General features: G+C 39.5%; 1 protein-coding gene across 1 annotated transcript in view; it reads right to left on the bottom strand.

The window, feature by feature from the left end:
* Positions 1-16,455, bottom strand: part of LOC124606003 (dynein beta chain, ciliary) — an 809,537-nt gene that overhangs the window by 624,199 nt on the left and 168,883 nt on the right. Inside the window, exon 14 of the mRNA XM_047137965.1 lies at positions 5,336-5,531. Coding sequence (XP_046993921.1) covers positions 5,336-5,531 — 196 coding nt within the window. The remainder of the gene's footprint in view (positions 1-5,335; positions 5,532-16,455) is intronic.

The raw sequence follows: 16,455 nt of genomic DNA, 5'->3' as shown, positions 1-16,455 counted from the left end.
GACTTAAGATTACTAAATTTCAAACGATTTGACGATGCACAGCAAACTGCGGAAATGGTCCGAAAATGAGCAGATGAGATAAACAAATTTTTCCCATCGTTCAGTACGAAATTTGTTTTCAACTTTGATTTGAAGAGGAAATGTATACGAAAGGGATCTGTGCCTCGTGATGACTGGGTGTTGTGTGATGTCCTTAGGTTAGTTAGGTTTAAGTAGTTCTATGTTCTAGGGGACTGATGACCATGGCTGTTAAGTCCCATAGTGCTCAGAGCCATATGAAAGGGACCCTGGAAATTAGAGATACTAAGAGTGTTGTTCGAGGTCAATTAACATCAGTGCCTTAATGCTTTCGTATAGAATTATGCCGACTGTTAATATGGATGGTAAATTGGCTGGAAAGTTATTTCTTGTTCTGCGAGAAGTTGAAAGGGCTCTGCCTCCTCCGACTATTTTTCGCGCGCGTAGGGTAGTAGGGAATATTTACATCACAGCAAGCAAGCATGGGAAAATGGGCGTAAGAGAACTACAACCATGATATGACCACTGATTTTGGTGAATAGCTGGTCGAAAGATCTTGATTTTGCTTGATTTCTGGTCTGTGTAATAAAATCATACTCCTTTATAGCAAACTATCGCTCCTGAAAAGTGTGTGACGTTGCAGTTCATACCACCTAAAACCAAAACTAAACTCCTCCCGAACAGGCCATGAAGGCCCAACGGTACCGACCGGCCGCCGTGTCATCCTCAGGCCTTAGGCGTCACTGGATGCGGACATGGAGGGGCATGTGGTCAGCACACCTCTCTCCCGGCCGTATGTCATTTTCCGAGACCGGAGCCGCAACTTCTCAATCAAGTAGCTCCTCAATTTGCCTCACAAGGGCTGAGTGCGGCCCGCTTACCAACAGCGCTCGACAGACAGGATGGTCACCCATTCAAGTGCTAGCCCAGCCCGACAGCGCTCAACGTCGGTGATCCTGAAACAACTGGACAAATTAAGCCTCTGATTGTTTATTTTTACTGTGCCTATAAAACATATTGTCGCACTACCTGCAGCTACGCCTTAAAGGATGGCCAGTTTCACGATGAGCTCCACGACAGACTGTTTCGCATTCGGTTGCACGCCATCATATGCCATTAATTTCCATTATGCCGTTACAGCGACATGATTCTATATGCATTCCTTAAGGGTGGATATCTAGCTGAAAGTCCTGAACGGTTTGTAACTCTCAATTAGTTCGCCTTCAATCTTGACGGTGTGTACCTGTGTAACCATTCGACACGCCAGTTTTAATTCGGCGTTCATGGTGGAACTTAATGGTTTGTTTCGAACATTTCTTGATGTCGACGATGCCCATTACATGAAGTGTAACACATACTACCAATAGATGGTTGATGTCTGCACCTCCCGAACACTTATTTTCCGTCCCCCTTCTGATGCACATGGTGAGTTACTAGCAGCTAATATTTTCCCTGTCATAATTGTTAACACCCCTTCCCCCATGCACCATGGACCTTGCCGTTGGTGGGGAGGCTTGCGTGCCTCAGCGATACAGATAGCCGTACCGTAGGTGCAACCACAACGGAGGGGTATCTGTTGAGAGGCCAGACAAACGTGTGGTTCCTGAAGAGGGGCAGCAGCCTTTTCAATAGTTGCAGGGGAAACAGTCCGGATGATTGACTGATCTGCCCTTGTAACACCAACCAAAACGGCCTTGCTGTGCTGGTACTGCGAACGGCTGAAAGCAAGGGGAAACTACAGGCGTAATTTTTCCCGAGGGCATGCTGCTTTACTGTATGCTTAAATGATAATGGCGTCCTCTTAGGTAAAATATTCCGGAGGTAAAGTAGTCCCCCATTCGGATCGCCGGGCGGGGATTTCTCAGGAGGACGTTGCTATCAGGAGAAAGAAAATTGGCGTTCTACGGATCGGAGCGTGGAATGTGAGATCCCTTAATCTAGCAGGTAGGTTAGAAAATTTAAAAAGGGAAACGGATAGGTTAAAGTTAGATGTAGTGGAAATTAGCGAAGTTCGGTGGCAGGAGGAACAAGACTTCTGGTCAGGTGTATACAGGAGTAGCTTTAATAATGAATAGGAATATAGGAATGCGGATAAGCTACTACAAACAGCATAGCGAACGCATTATTGTGGCCAAGATACGTACGAAGCCCACGCCTACTACAGTAGTACAAGTTTATATGCCAACTAGCTCTGCAGATGACGAAGAGATTGACGAAGTGTATGATGAGATAAAAGAAATTATTCAGATAGTGAAGGGAGACGAAAATTTAATAGTCATGGGTGACTGGAACTCGATAGTAGGAAAAGGAAGAGAAGGAAACGTAGCAGGTGAATATGGAATGGGAAGAAGGAATGAAAGAGTAAGCCGCCTGGTAGAATTTTGCACAGAGCATATCCTAATCATAGTTCTTGGTTCAAGAATCATAAAAGGAGGTTGTATACATGGAAGAAGGCTGGCGATACTGGAAGGTCTCAGATAGATTATATAATGGTAAGACAGATTTAGGAACCAGGTATTAAATTGTAAGACATTTCCAGGGGCAGATGTGGACTCTGACCACAATCTATTGGTTATGAACTGTAGTTTAAAACTGAAGAAACTGAAAAAAGGTAGGAATTTGAGGAGATGACACCTGGATAAACTGAAAGAACCAGAGGTTGTAGAGAGCTTCAGGGAGAGCATTAGGGAACGATTGACGAGAAAGGGGGAAAGAAATACAGTAGAAGACGAATGGGTAGCTTTGAGAGATGAAATAGTGAAGGTAGCAGAGGATCAAGTAGGTAAAAAGACGAGGACTAATAGAAATCCTTGGGTAACAGAAGAGATAATGAATTCAATTGATGAAAGGAGAAAATAAAAAAATGCATTAAATGAAGCGGGCAAAAAGGAATACAAACGTCTCAAAAATGAGGTTGACAGCAAGTGCAAAATGGCTAAGCAGGGATGGCTAGAGGACAAATGTAAGGATGTAGAAGCACGTATCACTAGGGGAAAGATAGATACTGCCTACAGGAAAATTAAAGAGACCTTTGGAGAAAAGAGAACCACTTGAATGAATATCAGGAGCTCAGATGGAAACCCAGTTCTAAGCAAAGAAGGGAAAGCAGAAAGGTGGAAGGAGTACATATAGGGCCTATACAAGGGCGATGTTCTTGAGGACAATATTATAGAAATGGAAGGCAATGTAGATGAAGATGAAATAGGAGATATGATATTGCGTGACAGATATTGCGTTTGACAGAGCACTGAAAGACCTAAGTCGAAACAAGGCCCCAGGAGTAGACAACATTCCATTAGAACTACTGACAGCCTTGGGAAAGTCAGGCCTAACAAAACTCTACCATCTGGTGAGCAAGATGAATGAGACAGGCGAAATACCCTCAGACTTCAAGAAGAATATAATAATCCCAATCCCAAAGAAAGCAGGTGTTGACGGCTGTGAAAATTACCGAACTATCAGTTTAATAAGCCACGGCTGCAAAATACTAACACGAATTCTTTACAGACGAATGGAAAAACTGGTAGAAGCCGACCTCGGGGAAGATCAGTTTGGATTTCGTAGAAATGTTGGAACACGTGAGGCAATACTGACCCTACGACTTATCTTAAAAAATAGATTAAGGAAAGGGAAACCTAAGTTTCTCACATTTGTAGACTTAGAGAAAGCTTTTGACAACGTCGACTAGAATACTCTGTTTCAAATTCGAAGGTGGCAGGAGTAAAATACAGGGAGCAAAAGGCTATTTACAATTTGTACAGAAACCAGATGGCAGTTATAAGAGTCGAGGGGCATGAAAGGGAAGCAGTGGTTAGGAAGGGACTGAGACAGGGTTGTAGCCTATTCCCGATGTTATTCAATCTGAATATTGAGCAAGCAGTAAAGGAAACAAAAGAAAAATTTGGAGCAGGAATTAGAATTCATGGACAAATAAAAACTTTGAGGTTCGCCGATGACATTTTAATTATGTCAGAGACAGCAAATGACCTGGAAGAGCAGCTGAACGGAATGGACAGCGACTTAAAAGTAGGATATAAGATGAACATCAACAAAAGCAAAACGAGGTTAATGGACTGTAGGCGAATTAAATCGGGTGATGGTGCGGGAATTATATTAGGGAATGAGACACTTAAAGTAGTAAATGAGTTTTGCTATTTGGGGAGCAAAATAACTGGTGATGGTCGAAGTAGAGAGGATATAAAATATAGACTGGCAATGGAAAGGAAAGCGTTTCTGAGGAGGAGAAATTTGTTAACATCGAGTATAGATTTAAGCGTCAGGAAGTCGTTTCTGAAATTATTTGCATGGATTGTAGCCATGTATGGAAGTGAAACGTGGACGATAAATAGTTTAGACAAGAAGAGAATAGAAGCTTTCGAAATGTGGTGCTACAGAAAAATGCTGAAGAGTAGATGGGTAGATCACATAACTAATGAGAAGGTATTGAATAGAATTGGGGATACATGTTCTAAGGCATCAAGGGATCACCAATTTTGTACTGGAGGGCAGCGTGGAGGGTAAAAATCGTAGTGGGAGACCAAGAGATGAATACACTAAGCAGATTCAGAAGGATGTAGGTTGCAGTAGGTACTGGGAGATGAAGAAGCTTGCACAGGATAGAGTAGCATGGAAAGCTGCATCAAACCAGTCTCTGGACTGAAGACCATAACAACAACAACAACAATTGTTAACACAACACTTTCAAATGAGCCTGAATAAAGATTTAACTTGTGACCTCGCACTCAAAGGGTTCCTTGTTAGAATGTGCCCCATCGGAGTTTTTAGCTTCTTTTAGCAAGCATCGATCACCAATGTGTAAAGGAAGCATTGTCGATACTCTTACTAGTAATCGAAAAATCATTGATTTTCGAGTTTATACGAAGGCTTAGCGACAGTTGTTACTCCTTCATACCACCCGAGAGTGTAATAGCGAGTGTGAGGGGAGAGGGGGAGTAGTGTGACTGGCGCACTCCAGATACCACCCATCACACCCAGTAAGGTGGCTTGCTGTGTGTTGCTGTAGGTGTAATTGGTTCAAATGGCTCTGAGCACTATGGGACTTAACAGCTATGGTCATCAGTCCCCTAGAACTTAGAACTACTTAAACCTAACTAATCTAAGGACATCACAGACACCCAGTCATCACGAGGCAGTAGGTGTAATTAATACAGATGTAGATGCCACGTGAAGTTTGATATTGGTATCTTCTAATTCGGGCTGTTGCATAATTTAAGTTTTACACTTCAGACTCTTTCGGTGATTCCAGGGAACATTACGTTTCAAGACAGGGCAAATATGCAATGTCGGTCGTGCTGACCTGCGGGTGGAAGTTGAGCAGCAGGTCCCTAGCGTCCTGCTTGCGCGCCAGCAGGCTCAGCTTGAGGTTGTCCCCGCACTGCTGCGGCACCTGCGCGGCCCAGTCGGCGAACATCTGCTTCTGCCACGCGTCCATGCGCTCCAGCAGGCTCGCGTGGCGAGACAGGATCGCTTGCGCCTGCGCACTGCTAACGATGCTGAAACAAGACACGTGAGAAATCAGCAGGGCCGAGTACAACACTTGCGATGCGAAGGCAAGTCCACTTAAGACATAAAATTTGAAATATAAATTGGAAATATTGTCGTGTTATTCTTTAAGGACTTCTTTTCCACTTGCCATATGGCAGTGATCTACAGGGTGCGTCAAAAAAATGTATACACGCTTCCCGTTCAACAAGGTTAAATATCTGTGAGAAAGTAATGTTATGTTTCTTCAACAGGTGGCAGCAGTCGCAAGGAAGTAACTACAACATGGCGGACGTGCGTTTGAGCTTTGAAGAGCGGAAGCAGATAATTGAGTGGTACTGGAAGTTTGTAGCTGCGGTTCGAAGACAGTGGAGAAGTGAGTATGGTACAGAACCACCTTCAAGGTCAACGATTACAAGTCTACGAGACAAATTCGAAATTCATGGAACAGTGTGTGATGTGCATAAACGTCGGTTCAAAATGGCTCTGAGCACTATGGGACTTAACATCTATGGTCATCAGTCCCCTAGAACTTAGAACTACTTAAACCTAACTAACCTAAGGACATCACACAACACCCAGTCATCACGAGGCAGAGAAAATCTCTGACCCCGCCGGGAAAAGGTCGACCAGGGCGACCTCGTACAGCTACAAGTGATGATTCCACAACTGCGGTCTTGGAACTGTTTCAGCGTTCGCCTCAAAAATCTTCAAGGCAAGTGGCACGTGAGAGTAATGTAAGTGCTAATAGTGTGCTACACATTCTGAAGAAAGGCAAGTTTCGAGTGTACATTCCAAGGCTGGTGCAACAGCTAAGTGACGACGATCCAGATCGAACGTTAGAATTTTGTGAATGGGTTCAGGAGAACCGGGATTTATGGAGAGCATAATTTGGTCGCATGAAGCCCAATTCAAACTCAATGAAACTGTCAATAGGCACAATTGTGTGTACTGGGCTGAAGATTATCCTTACATTACAGTTGAAAAGGCTGTGAATTTGCCTGGTGTAAATGTGTGGTGTGGTTTGTCTGCAAGGGGACTCATTGGGCCTTTCCGCTTTGAAGGTACTATTACTGGAGAAACGTACCTAACAATGCTTGCTCACTCCATATTCCCTGCCATTCGTGCATTATACGGTAATGATGAGTTTTATTTCGAACGAGATGGCGCCCCGCCGCACTATCACGTACCAGCATACCTGGATCACAATGTGCCAGGCCAGTGGATAGGACGCAGGGGACCAATCGAGTTTCCTGCACGCTCTCCAGACCTCACGCCGCTGGATTTCTTATTATGGGGCACAGTAAAAGATGGGGTGTACAAACGTAAACCACGTTACCTGCACACACTTTGGAATGAGATTCAGGCGGTGTGGACAGAAATCTCATTGGACACTTTGGTATGATGTCGGAATCAGTGGTGACTCGTACTCAGAAATGTATTGATGCTGAAGGCCACCAGTTTGAACATTAATCACATTTGCAAAGTACATTTATTTTTCCAATTGGACTTTAGCTTTCCATTTCCAGAAATTTAACATTGTAAAACGGGTAATCAATTTTCTCTGACGCTTCAAAGTGTGTATACATTTTTTTGTCGCACCCTGTGTAATGCCATAAAATAGGCTAAACTTACCTAACTCGGTGACATACTTTACTTCGTGATAGCAGACACATTCTTTGTCTTTAAGTAAGGTAGGCCTTCTACACACAGTTCCAACCGTCCCCAACAAATGGCAGGAATGTCTTCACACGGGGAAGACATTTTGAGCGGGAATGAACGCTGTGTGCGGAACAAATAATTTATTGTTTTTTTGTTTGAAGGGTTCTCGGGTGTCCAGCCGGATACGATCGTCGAATGCCCACGATATTTCGGCGCGTGACCGTTCCGCCATATTCAGGTGGTGCTGATGATGATTATTCGCCGAAGTATCGTGGACCTTCGACAATCGTACCCGGCTGGACACCCGAGAACTCTTCAAACAGCATATAAGCCGGGAAAGTCTCAGATCATATAAGTAATTCACTGGTGTGTGGAGAGAAATACGTAGTTTGCTGCACTGATCCTGCAATGCACATTCATTAAGGTTCAAGCAATTAGTTAGACACTGAAAGGTGGCTACACTGAGCCACAGCGCCAGGGAGTTTTGTTTCGCCGCCTCCACTGGCAGTGATTATTGAGAAGTAGCGGAGGGCAGTGCTTGTTGAGAACTCGTAGTAGTCAGTGCTTGCTGAGATATGGCAGTAGTCAGTTCTTGTTGAGATGTGGTAGTAGCGAGTCGGTGTGGAGATATTGTAATGTTTAGAGTGCTTTTCATCAATATAAATGAAGGTAACAAACTCCTTTTCTTTTTTTTCTCATTATTTCAATGTCCTGAATAATGTGTCATTACAGGTTCAGTCAACAAAGCATCTGGCTTGTGTTCTTGTATTAGAATGTAATTCTGGTTTTCTTGCGCAATTATAGTATTTCTATTTTTTTATCACTTCAATATAAATGGTATTTGAAATTTCTTGTCTTATTGAAGAAGAACCGTGCCAGATGTGTACGTTGAGTCATACTTCCACACACAGAACAGTTATACTTGTGCTTTGGTTTCGTAGGTTTTATAGTTGCTGGGGACTTAATTAATTAATTGTGTTAACGAAAATTTTCATTTCATTCTTTGTTGTTGTTCTATGCAGTCAGATTGCGTAATAATACTAGTCAGGGCCAACCGTTTACGAGACACAGCGTAATCGAACATACAACTACGAAAAATAAACATGATTTTCAAATTTAATAAATAAGCCCCCATGCAACACTCATATCAATTTGTGTTACCAGTGGAACATACTCATAATCTTAGTCACCATAGTTTCGTTTAGAAGCCTTATTACTGAATCATTCGCTTAGGAAAACGACGACTCCTCTTAAGTTTTGTGTCCATAGCAGAAACAATGGCTCCATGTCCAAGCAACTGTGCGTAGAAGGGTTAGAGTAGAGCGGGGCTCTTCCGCTCATGGGGATATTCAGCCTGAAATAAGAGATGTTGCAACGATGCAATAGTTCCTCACAGAGTCAAGGTCGGTTTGCCAGTGTGCGCCAGTATCTCTGTGTGGCCGCGTGTGGTTGTAGTAACAGTATTTTTGTTACATTATTGACAGGACAGAAGAACAAGCTCTAGAGGTGAGCGAATTGTGATGGGTTATTCCCATAGTTAAGGAAAATAACCTTACAAATTAAGGTGTACAATGCACAATACCGTGACATTTTAAATTGTTATTGTCACTGTATAAGAACATATGCAGTGTATGTATCAACAAATGTTGCTGACTTTATTCACAAAGGTCTGATTTGCTGCATCTTTCGAAATGTCTGCAGATGGGGTTGCTTTTCGCCCTGTTCACGTGGGGCTATTTCTTCTCAGTGAAATTACTAGTTTAATTGAGGTATTATTGGAAAATTCCACGGAACTCGTTTTCATTGTTTCCTTTTTACAGATGTTTCGTATATTACAAAAGGCAAAAGCCAAGTGCTTCATAGTCTGAAGAAGATATCAAACAAGCACTAACAAGTGTTACAGGCAGCTCCTCTGGATGACGTGCCAGCAATGTGCTATGTAACTGGGGTGTTACGTGTCTGAGAAGTAGCGGTTCCGGTCTCGTAAACTGACATACGGCCAGGAGAGTGGTGTGATGACCACTTGCCCTTCCATATCCGCATCCATTGATACCTGTGGGCTGAGGATGACACATCGGCCAGTCGGTACCGTTGGGCTCAGGGCCTGTTCGGGCAGAGCTATTTTTTTTTAGTGTGCTAAATGGTTTCACGAAGTATGTGTGAGTGCAAAAGTACAAAATACGTGGTAAATGCTTACGACTTTGACACAGAAATACGCTGGGCGGAATAGCCTCTTGACTGGGTGAAATAGCCCCATCATTTTGATATACTGTGATTTATTCCTTCTTCAGATGTTTGTTTCATACTTTGCTTGTGTAAAGCAATTCGACTTTTTATATACTGGAATATATTCACAATCACATATACAATTTTTTTAAAGAAGTTTCATGTCTCAATATATATAGAGCTTACAGTTGAAATGAGAGCTATGTGAGCAAGAGAAGACAGTCTTATTCAGCTGATGAATTTTGTGGAGCACTTCATTAGTTTTTGAAAGAAATGTGATCGATATGCAAAGATGCTAAACATTTCTCCATTCTGCGGAGTACTTTAATAACTATGGACCACAGTGATGACAACAAAGACAATGTGACATTTGGGAAAATGGGGAGATCGTTTGCTCTTACAAGCGAACTAGAAGTTAATTTCATAATACAGATGCAGGAAATAGGGTTCAGTATGAACGTTAACCAAATAAACCACTAACCATTATTACACAGTGAAATCAGTGTTTAAGTGAAAGAAGACAAGAAATGAGGGCATCTGTGCAACTTGTAAAGAGAGCTATAGCTGTGGTAAGGATTAAAGTTCTTGGATTCAGTGTTGTTTTTATCTGTGATGGTTCGATGAAAGTTGCTCGTCCATTGTTTCACCTGATGCTACCATTTTTATGTGTAATACTTTTGTAAATGTTTGTGACAGTGACACTGATGCGGAAATGAATTAAAAATGCGTTGAGCGAATTTTAACAATACAAAACAAAATTATCTCGGAATTCAACACATTTTCACGAAGTTAAAGCATGTAGCGCCAAAGAATTAGTTATGCTATGGTGAAATTCGGTAGCATGTCTACTTTGTTTACTATATGTTATAACTTCAAAAGTTTTCATTACGTAATTGTCTCTTACATCTAAAATATGCAATTTCTATATTGAATATTCGGATTTTCATTTACTTCCTTAATATTGCGAAGTGAGATAGGTTTACCTTTATTGAACAATATTTTCATCTCTATAGAGTGGATTAACCAATTAATGGAAGACTTAGAAGATGCCACAGGTCTATTGAAGAGACTACCTGCATTACACTTGTCGTCTTCTTCTGGAGTATTGCTATGCGGTCTGGGATTCGCATTGGACAAGAGTGACGGAGGACATTGAGAAAGATCAAAGAAAAGCAGCTCGTTTTATATTATCGCGAAATAGGTGGCAGAGTGCCACAGATATGATACACGGGCTGGGGTGGCAATCATTTCGTAGTGGCGGGTTATTCTCATGAACTTTCAATCACCGAGTTTCTCCTCTACATGAGAAAATATCTTATTGGCGCTCACCTACATTGTAAGAAATGATCATTCTATTAAAATAACAGAAATTAGGGCTCGCACAGAAAGATTTAAGTGTTCGTTTTGCTTACACACTGTTCAGGAGTGAAATGATAGAGAAATAACTTGAAGGTGGTTCGACAAACGCTCTGCCAGGCACTTAATTGTGTACTGCAGAGTGCTCGTGTAGATCTAGGCATGTAGATGTAGTAAGCACACTGGACAAAGAACTCGTCATCCTCAAGAGGCATTTTGATAATATCCTGAAACACCACTTCTGCCAGACTTCACAATGACCTCATTTCGGTGGAAAAGAGAATCCACTGGCTTCTTCAAGTATGCCATATTCATAACGATACACTCATTAGTGATTAGACCCCATTGAGTTACCAAATTGAAGGGTATAATACATGTTACATTTCACCAGCTGTCCTAATAAGTTCAGACAATTTCTGTGAGAGTGAGATCAGCTATTAAGTGGGCCAGTCGAGATGCCCTGGGGTGTCGCAATCAGTGAGTTTAGTCAAAAAATATGCTCCTATTAGATAAGAGTAGAAAGGTCATAGGAATATTCTGTGATATGACAAAAGCTTTCGATTCAGTGAACCACTCCTTACTTCTACGCAAATTACATTTATACTGAATGAGAGACACTGCTTTACAATGGTTCAGCTTTAACAGAATAGGGAACAAAGAACAACAATAACTTCAAATTCAAGAAATTGGTCCTCAAACTGGAAAATAATTGGCCAAGAATGCAGCAGGATTCGATATTCTGTCCTATCTGTTCCTTTTCTACGCAGACGACCTACCACTTGATACTGATGCTCATTCAGTTTTGTTTGCTGGTGATACATCATTTCTAATTGAAAATGAGGTGACTTAGGGAATTCCAGAACTTGTCATAAATATTTGAGAGAAACTTGAATCTTGGTTCCATCAAAATGGACCGAAAATAAATGTAGCTAAAACAAAAATGAAGCAATGTGAAGCTAAATCGTTAGAATGAAATGCAATAAAGGTAGCTTCAAATGATCAGGATATCACAGAAGTGAGCCACGTTAAGTTCCTAGGCATAAGTCTTCATATAAATTTAAATTCGAAGGCACACATAGGCTTTTAACAAACAAACTTAACAGCCTACTTTTGCAGTGTTTATTTTATCAGGTGCCACAAGCATAGACATCAGAAAGACAGTCTAGTGCTCTTGATTTCACGGCAAAAACTTAAGGAGAAATTCAGCGAATGTCATGAGACTTGTAGTTATAAAAAAAAAAATTAGGAACAGTGTGTTGCCATTGTTACAAAATCTAAATATACTATATATTCCTTCCCTTTACATATATGAGGTATTGTTGTCCTTATATATAAATCAACATACACTTAACTCTTACCATTTCCACCAAAACTGCAGCACTCGCCACAGAGAGAATTTTAAATACCCAACTACTGTTTAAAACCCTATGCCCAAACACCAGAGTTCTTTATGTTCAAAGAACCTGAATGAGAGTGTCCAAGTGTGGTACAAAATAACCCTAAAAATATCACAGAACCACCTTCGGCCTCAATAGAGGCCTACTTAGACACACTGCTCGTTAAACGCCTCAATGACCCATCAGTGCACTCCACGCTTTTCAACTTTTGAAAAGAGGCAAAATCTCGACTCATTGGACCACAGTACACGCCTCCAGTCAGCTAAAGCTCAGTTCATGTTTTGTGTGGCCCATTTATTCTGTTTCTGCTTTTATGATGTGTAAAAGGTTATGAGTAAGACTTACTAATTTGCATCTGAATTTAAAAAATTAGTAAAAAATAAAAAAGAACACTCCTAAATAGTCAGCATGCAGCCATATTTACATAATGTATAATGCGAATGTATAATGACTTTTGTAAAATAAAGAACAACCACCTCGAGTCACAAATTGTGATTTTATTTCAATGCACGATCCATTTCGAGCCCTGGGGGCTCATCTTCAGATGCTTTGACAATCTACATCAATTTTTCGCAAAATTTAGATTATTTCTGGCCCCAGTAAGATTACTGTGATATACAGTCAGATCTACAAGCCAGTGTACGCTATAATTTTAAATGTAATGTCCGCAGCGATATCTCTCGTAGTTGACTCTAATCCATAATCAATGCGCTTTTGCACATTGTATAGATTAAGTGTGGGTTGAATGTTTTGTTTTGTCGGTTGTAGTTTTAAAAGAGGGCAAAATATCTGAATCATCACAAGGCAGTGTTCCTTGTAAATCACTCAAAATTATCAAAGCTTTCGTATGGAACTGCTGCTAAAATTCTTTGAAAGTCAAAGACATTTGTTGCGAAGTGGGTCAAATGATATTTAGAGTTTGGAAATGTGGTTTATTTACTGGAGAGAGGGCTAAGGTGCCAAGCTATAATCGATAATGGTGGTGACTGGATCAACTATTAGGTAATTATGCAATTAGTACTAACATGTATTATCGTGTAAACTTATATTTATAATGGTGTCTTTTATTTCATACAGATAATGGCGTATACTTCCTTGTGGAACTGACTATTAAAAAGTGGCACGCTGTGAATCAGGTTTACGAAATGGAGACAAATCGAAAAATAATTTACTGTTTCCTGTAGTTGATACATGGTTTTCAAGTATGGTAGGAGTAGACAAACTTATATACATATAAATACTTTCCATTCTACACCACATTTGTAAACACAATTCAAAACAAGAATTTCCAACGTAAAGTTGTTGCATTTTTACAAATACACAGGTGTTACTATTTCAAAGGAGGTATGAAGTTGTAATATTATTAATTATACATAATTTATTTATAATCTTTTTGTGAATATGTCACATATGTTATCAAATGTTTGCAATATTAAGTATGTGTTTCTATAGGAAAACATAAGCTTTTAAAACTACTGAAAAACCTGAGGCTACTAAACTCCATTAATTCATTCAAACCGTTTTCAGAATTTTTTCTTTGTGTAACATTGTGTCTAATTGTTCTAGTAGATCAAAATTTGTAAGATTATTTTGTGTGTGGAGTACAGTTAGGCTGTTATGAATGTCATGTAGTCTGTATCTGTTTAGGTACATGTTGTTAGCGATTATGGATATCTCAAGGTGGTTAAGTCTAAAAGAATCGGTGTGTTGCTCGTAATGGACAGGGAAAAAACTTCTTGTTTTGCCTAAGTGAAATGTAGGACGACTGTTACTTTGTACTTTATATAATCCACTGTCTTCTTTTGTTGGGTGTTGGTTAAGTCTAAAAGAATCGGTGTGTTACTCGTAATGTATAGGGAAAATACTTGTTGTTTTGCCTAAGTGAAATGTAGGGTGACTGTTACTTTGTACTTTATATAATCCACTGCCTTCTTTTGTTGGGTGTTGATGTTTAGTGTGTGAGGTAAAGGGTGTCCAAGTTTGTTGTTTGAGGAGAAGGTTACTATAATGTGACTGTTTCTAAGTTAGGAATTTTTGTGATGCTATGTCTAAATTGGGAATGTTTGTGAAAATATGTATTGCATCAGTTGTTAATCATGTAGTGCTTCTATTACCCAAGTTGGTTTGTATGTTGTTGGATAGTTTGTCAACTGATTTTTCTGAATACCCATTATTTATAGTAATTGCTTTGATGGTATACATGGTATACATTTCTTCTGTTAGTGCTTTGGGTTTTATACGTAAAGTGTGTGTGCCGTGATCAACATGGATCTAAATGCAGCATACTTATGTGTATTAGGATGGTGTGATGATTTGTGTACTATGGTATCAGTGTAGGTCAGTTTTATATATATATATATATATATATATATATATATATATATATATGTGTGTGTGTGTGTGTGTGTGTGTGTGTGTGTGTGTTCTTGCTGTTGACAGTTTTGAAGTCAAAGAAATTTATAGACTGGTTTCTTTCATGTTCAGCTGTGAACTCTGTTTTATTGTGCAGTGAACTGAATAATGAAAGAAGTTCGTCAAGTTCATATTTTGTGCCTTCAGACAGGAGGAAGGTGTCATCCACATATTTTCTGTAATAAACAATTTTTTCAGCAAGTTTATTTTTCCCTTCAGAAAAATTATTATCTAAGTAGTTGATGAATATGTATGCCAAATAGCTTGACATATTGTTTCCCTTAGCCAAACCTTCTTTCTGTTGGTAGGTTTTATCATTAAATGAGGTGCAGTTGCAAGATAGTACTAGCTGAAGCAAACTGACCAACTCCAAAATTTCTTGTATGGTTAGTTTTTTGTGCGTTATGAGGTTTCTTTTAATAATTTCAATTGTCTCTTTGATAGGTAGATCTGTGAATAGGTTAACAATGTCAGATGAGGCAGATCTAGCTTCTCTGGGGATTTTTACATCTTTTATGAGCGTTGTTAACTCGTGTTTATGGAGTATGTGGTTTCTAAGTGTAAAATTCCCTGTGAATGTTATTTAATAGTTAGTAAAGATTGTATGCTGGTGTATGCTTGCAGTTAACAATCAGTCTACCTAGACAATTAGGTTTGTGGATCTTTGATTGTGCACTGAGTTTGGGGTCAGTGGCGTTTATGAATGTGAATTTTTCTACATATTTATCAGATAGGAGGCAGTTAGATTGGTTAATCAGTTTCTTCAATTTTTTCTGGAATTTAGAGGATTCCAGAAAAAATAAAGAAAATACTTAACTAATACAACTTATTCCTATCTCATAAACAACAAAAAATTCCACATTAATGGCCACCACTATCCCCCAGACTCAAAGCAAAACTAAAATCCATGAACCTAACTCTCCAGCTAGACTGAGTCTTAACTCAAAGAATACACCAGTGTACCAACTTTACCAGTCATTAAACAATATTCTCATGGGATGTTTGAAACCACATACTCAATAGAAAATAAACAAAAGTTAACAGATATGCACAATTACTGATTTTGTATAGTCACACTAGGGTTTTTTTCCACATGGTCATAATATTGGATTATGTATATATGTTTCTTTTCTGTGACAAGAAAAATACGTTATCAACAAATTCTGATGATGATAGTAAGAAGTTTCTATATTAGAACTACTTAAAATTAATCTGCAAAATGTGCTAGTGAAAGCTCATAACATTGTGATATTCAAGTTAGTCTGTGATAGCAAAATAATTCACTAATATATCATACTTTCTCTATAGATGCGACTATTTAATCATGAAAAATGAACTTCACCAGATGTCGTTTAAGACTAAGCTGTATGAGACTATTATAAAAAATGAAAGAAAGCCTTTTTACATAAAACTAACGTTTTTGCAGTTACTTGTCAGGAATTTGACACCCATAAAGTAGACTTTGTCTATTAATTTCTGGCACTTTTCTTGATACCATAAATTCCATTTATTTTGCCCCAGTCATATTATTTACGTCATCAGATGCACCACACTGTCATCAGCGGCCTTTTTGAACAATGAATTAGACGTTACCTGCAAGTACCTTTCGATTTCATATAAAAATGTTAAGGAATAGTTTTTAAATCTATAACCTAGATGTGAAACCATAACCTATGTGTAAAAATGGACAAATCATGTAATATTTCAGGACACTCACTGAAGATGCCTTGTAAAAAAGGCGAAACGCGTCTGGGTGCATAAATAAAACAAAAATTTCGATTTGCGGCATGCAAAAAAGGCATTTTCTTTGAAACAACTGCAATTTTTGAACCTCATTTGAACCTAGGTTTATTTGCAGAATCATTTTCTTCCGAAGTAACAT

The sequence above is a fragment of the Schistocerca americana genome, chromosome 3 (assembly GCF_021461395.2).
Source record: "Schistocerca americana isolate TAMUIC-IGC-003095 chromosome 3, iqSchAmer2.1, whole genome shotgun sequence".
Lineage (NCBI taxonomy): Eukaryota > Metazoa > Arthropoda > Insecta > Orthoptera > Acrididae > Schistocerca > Schistocerca americana.
This window is presented reverse-complemented; position numbering and strand designations above follow the sequence as displayed.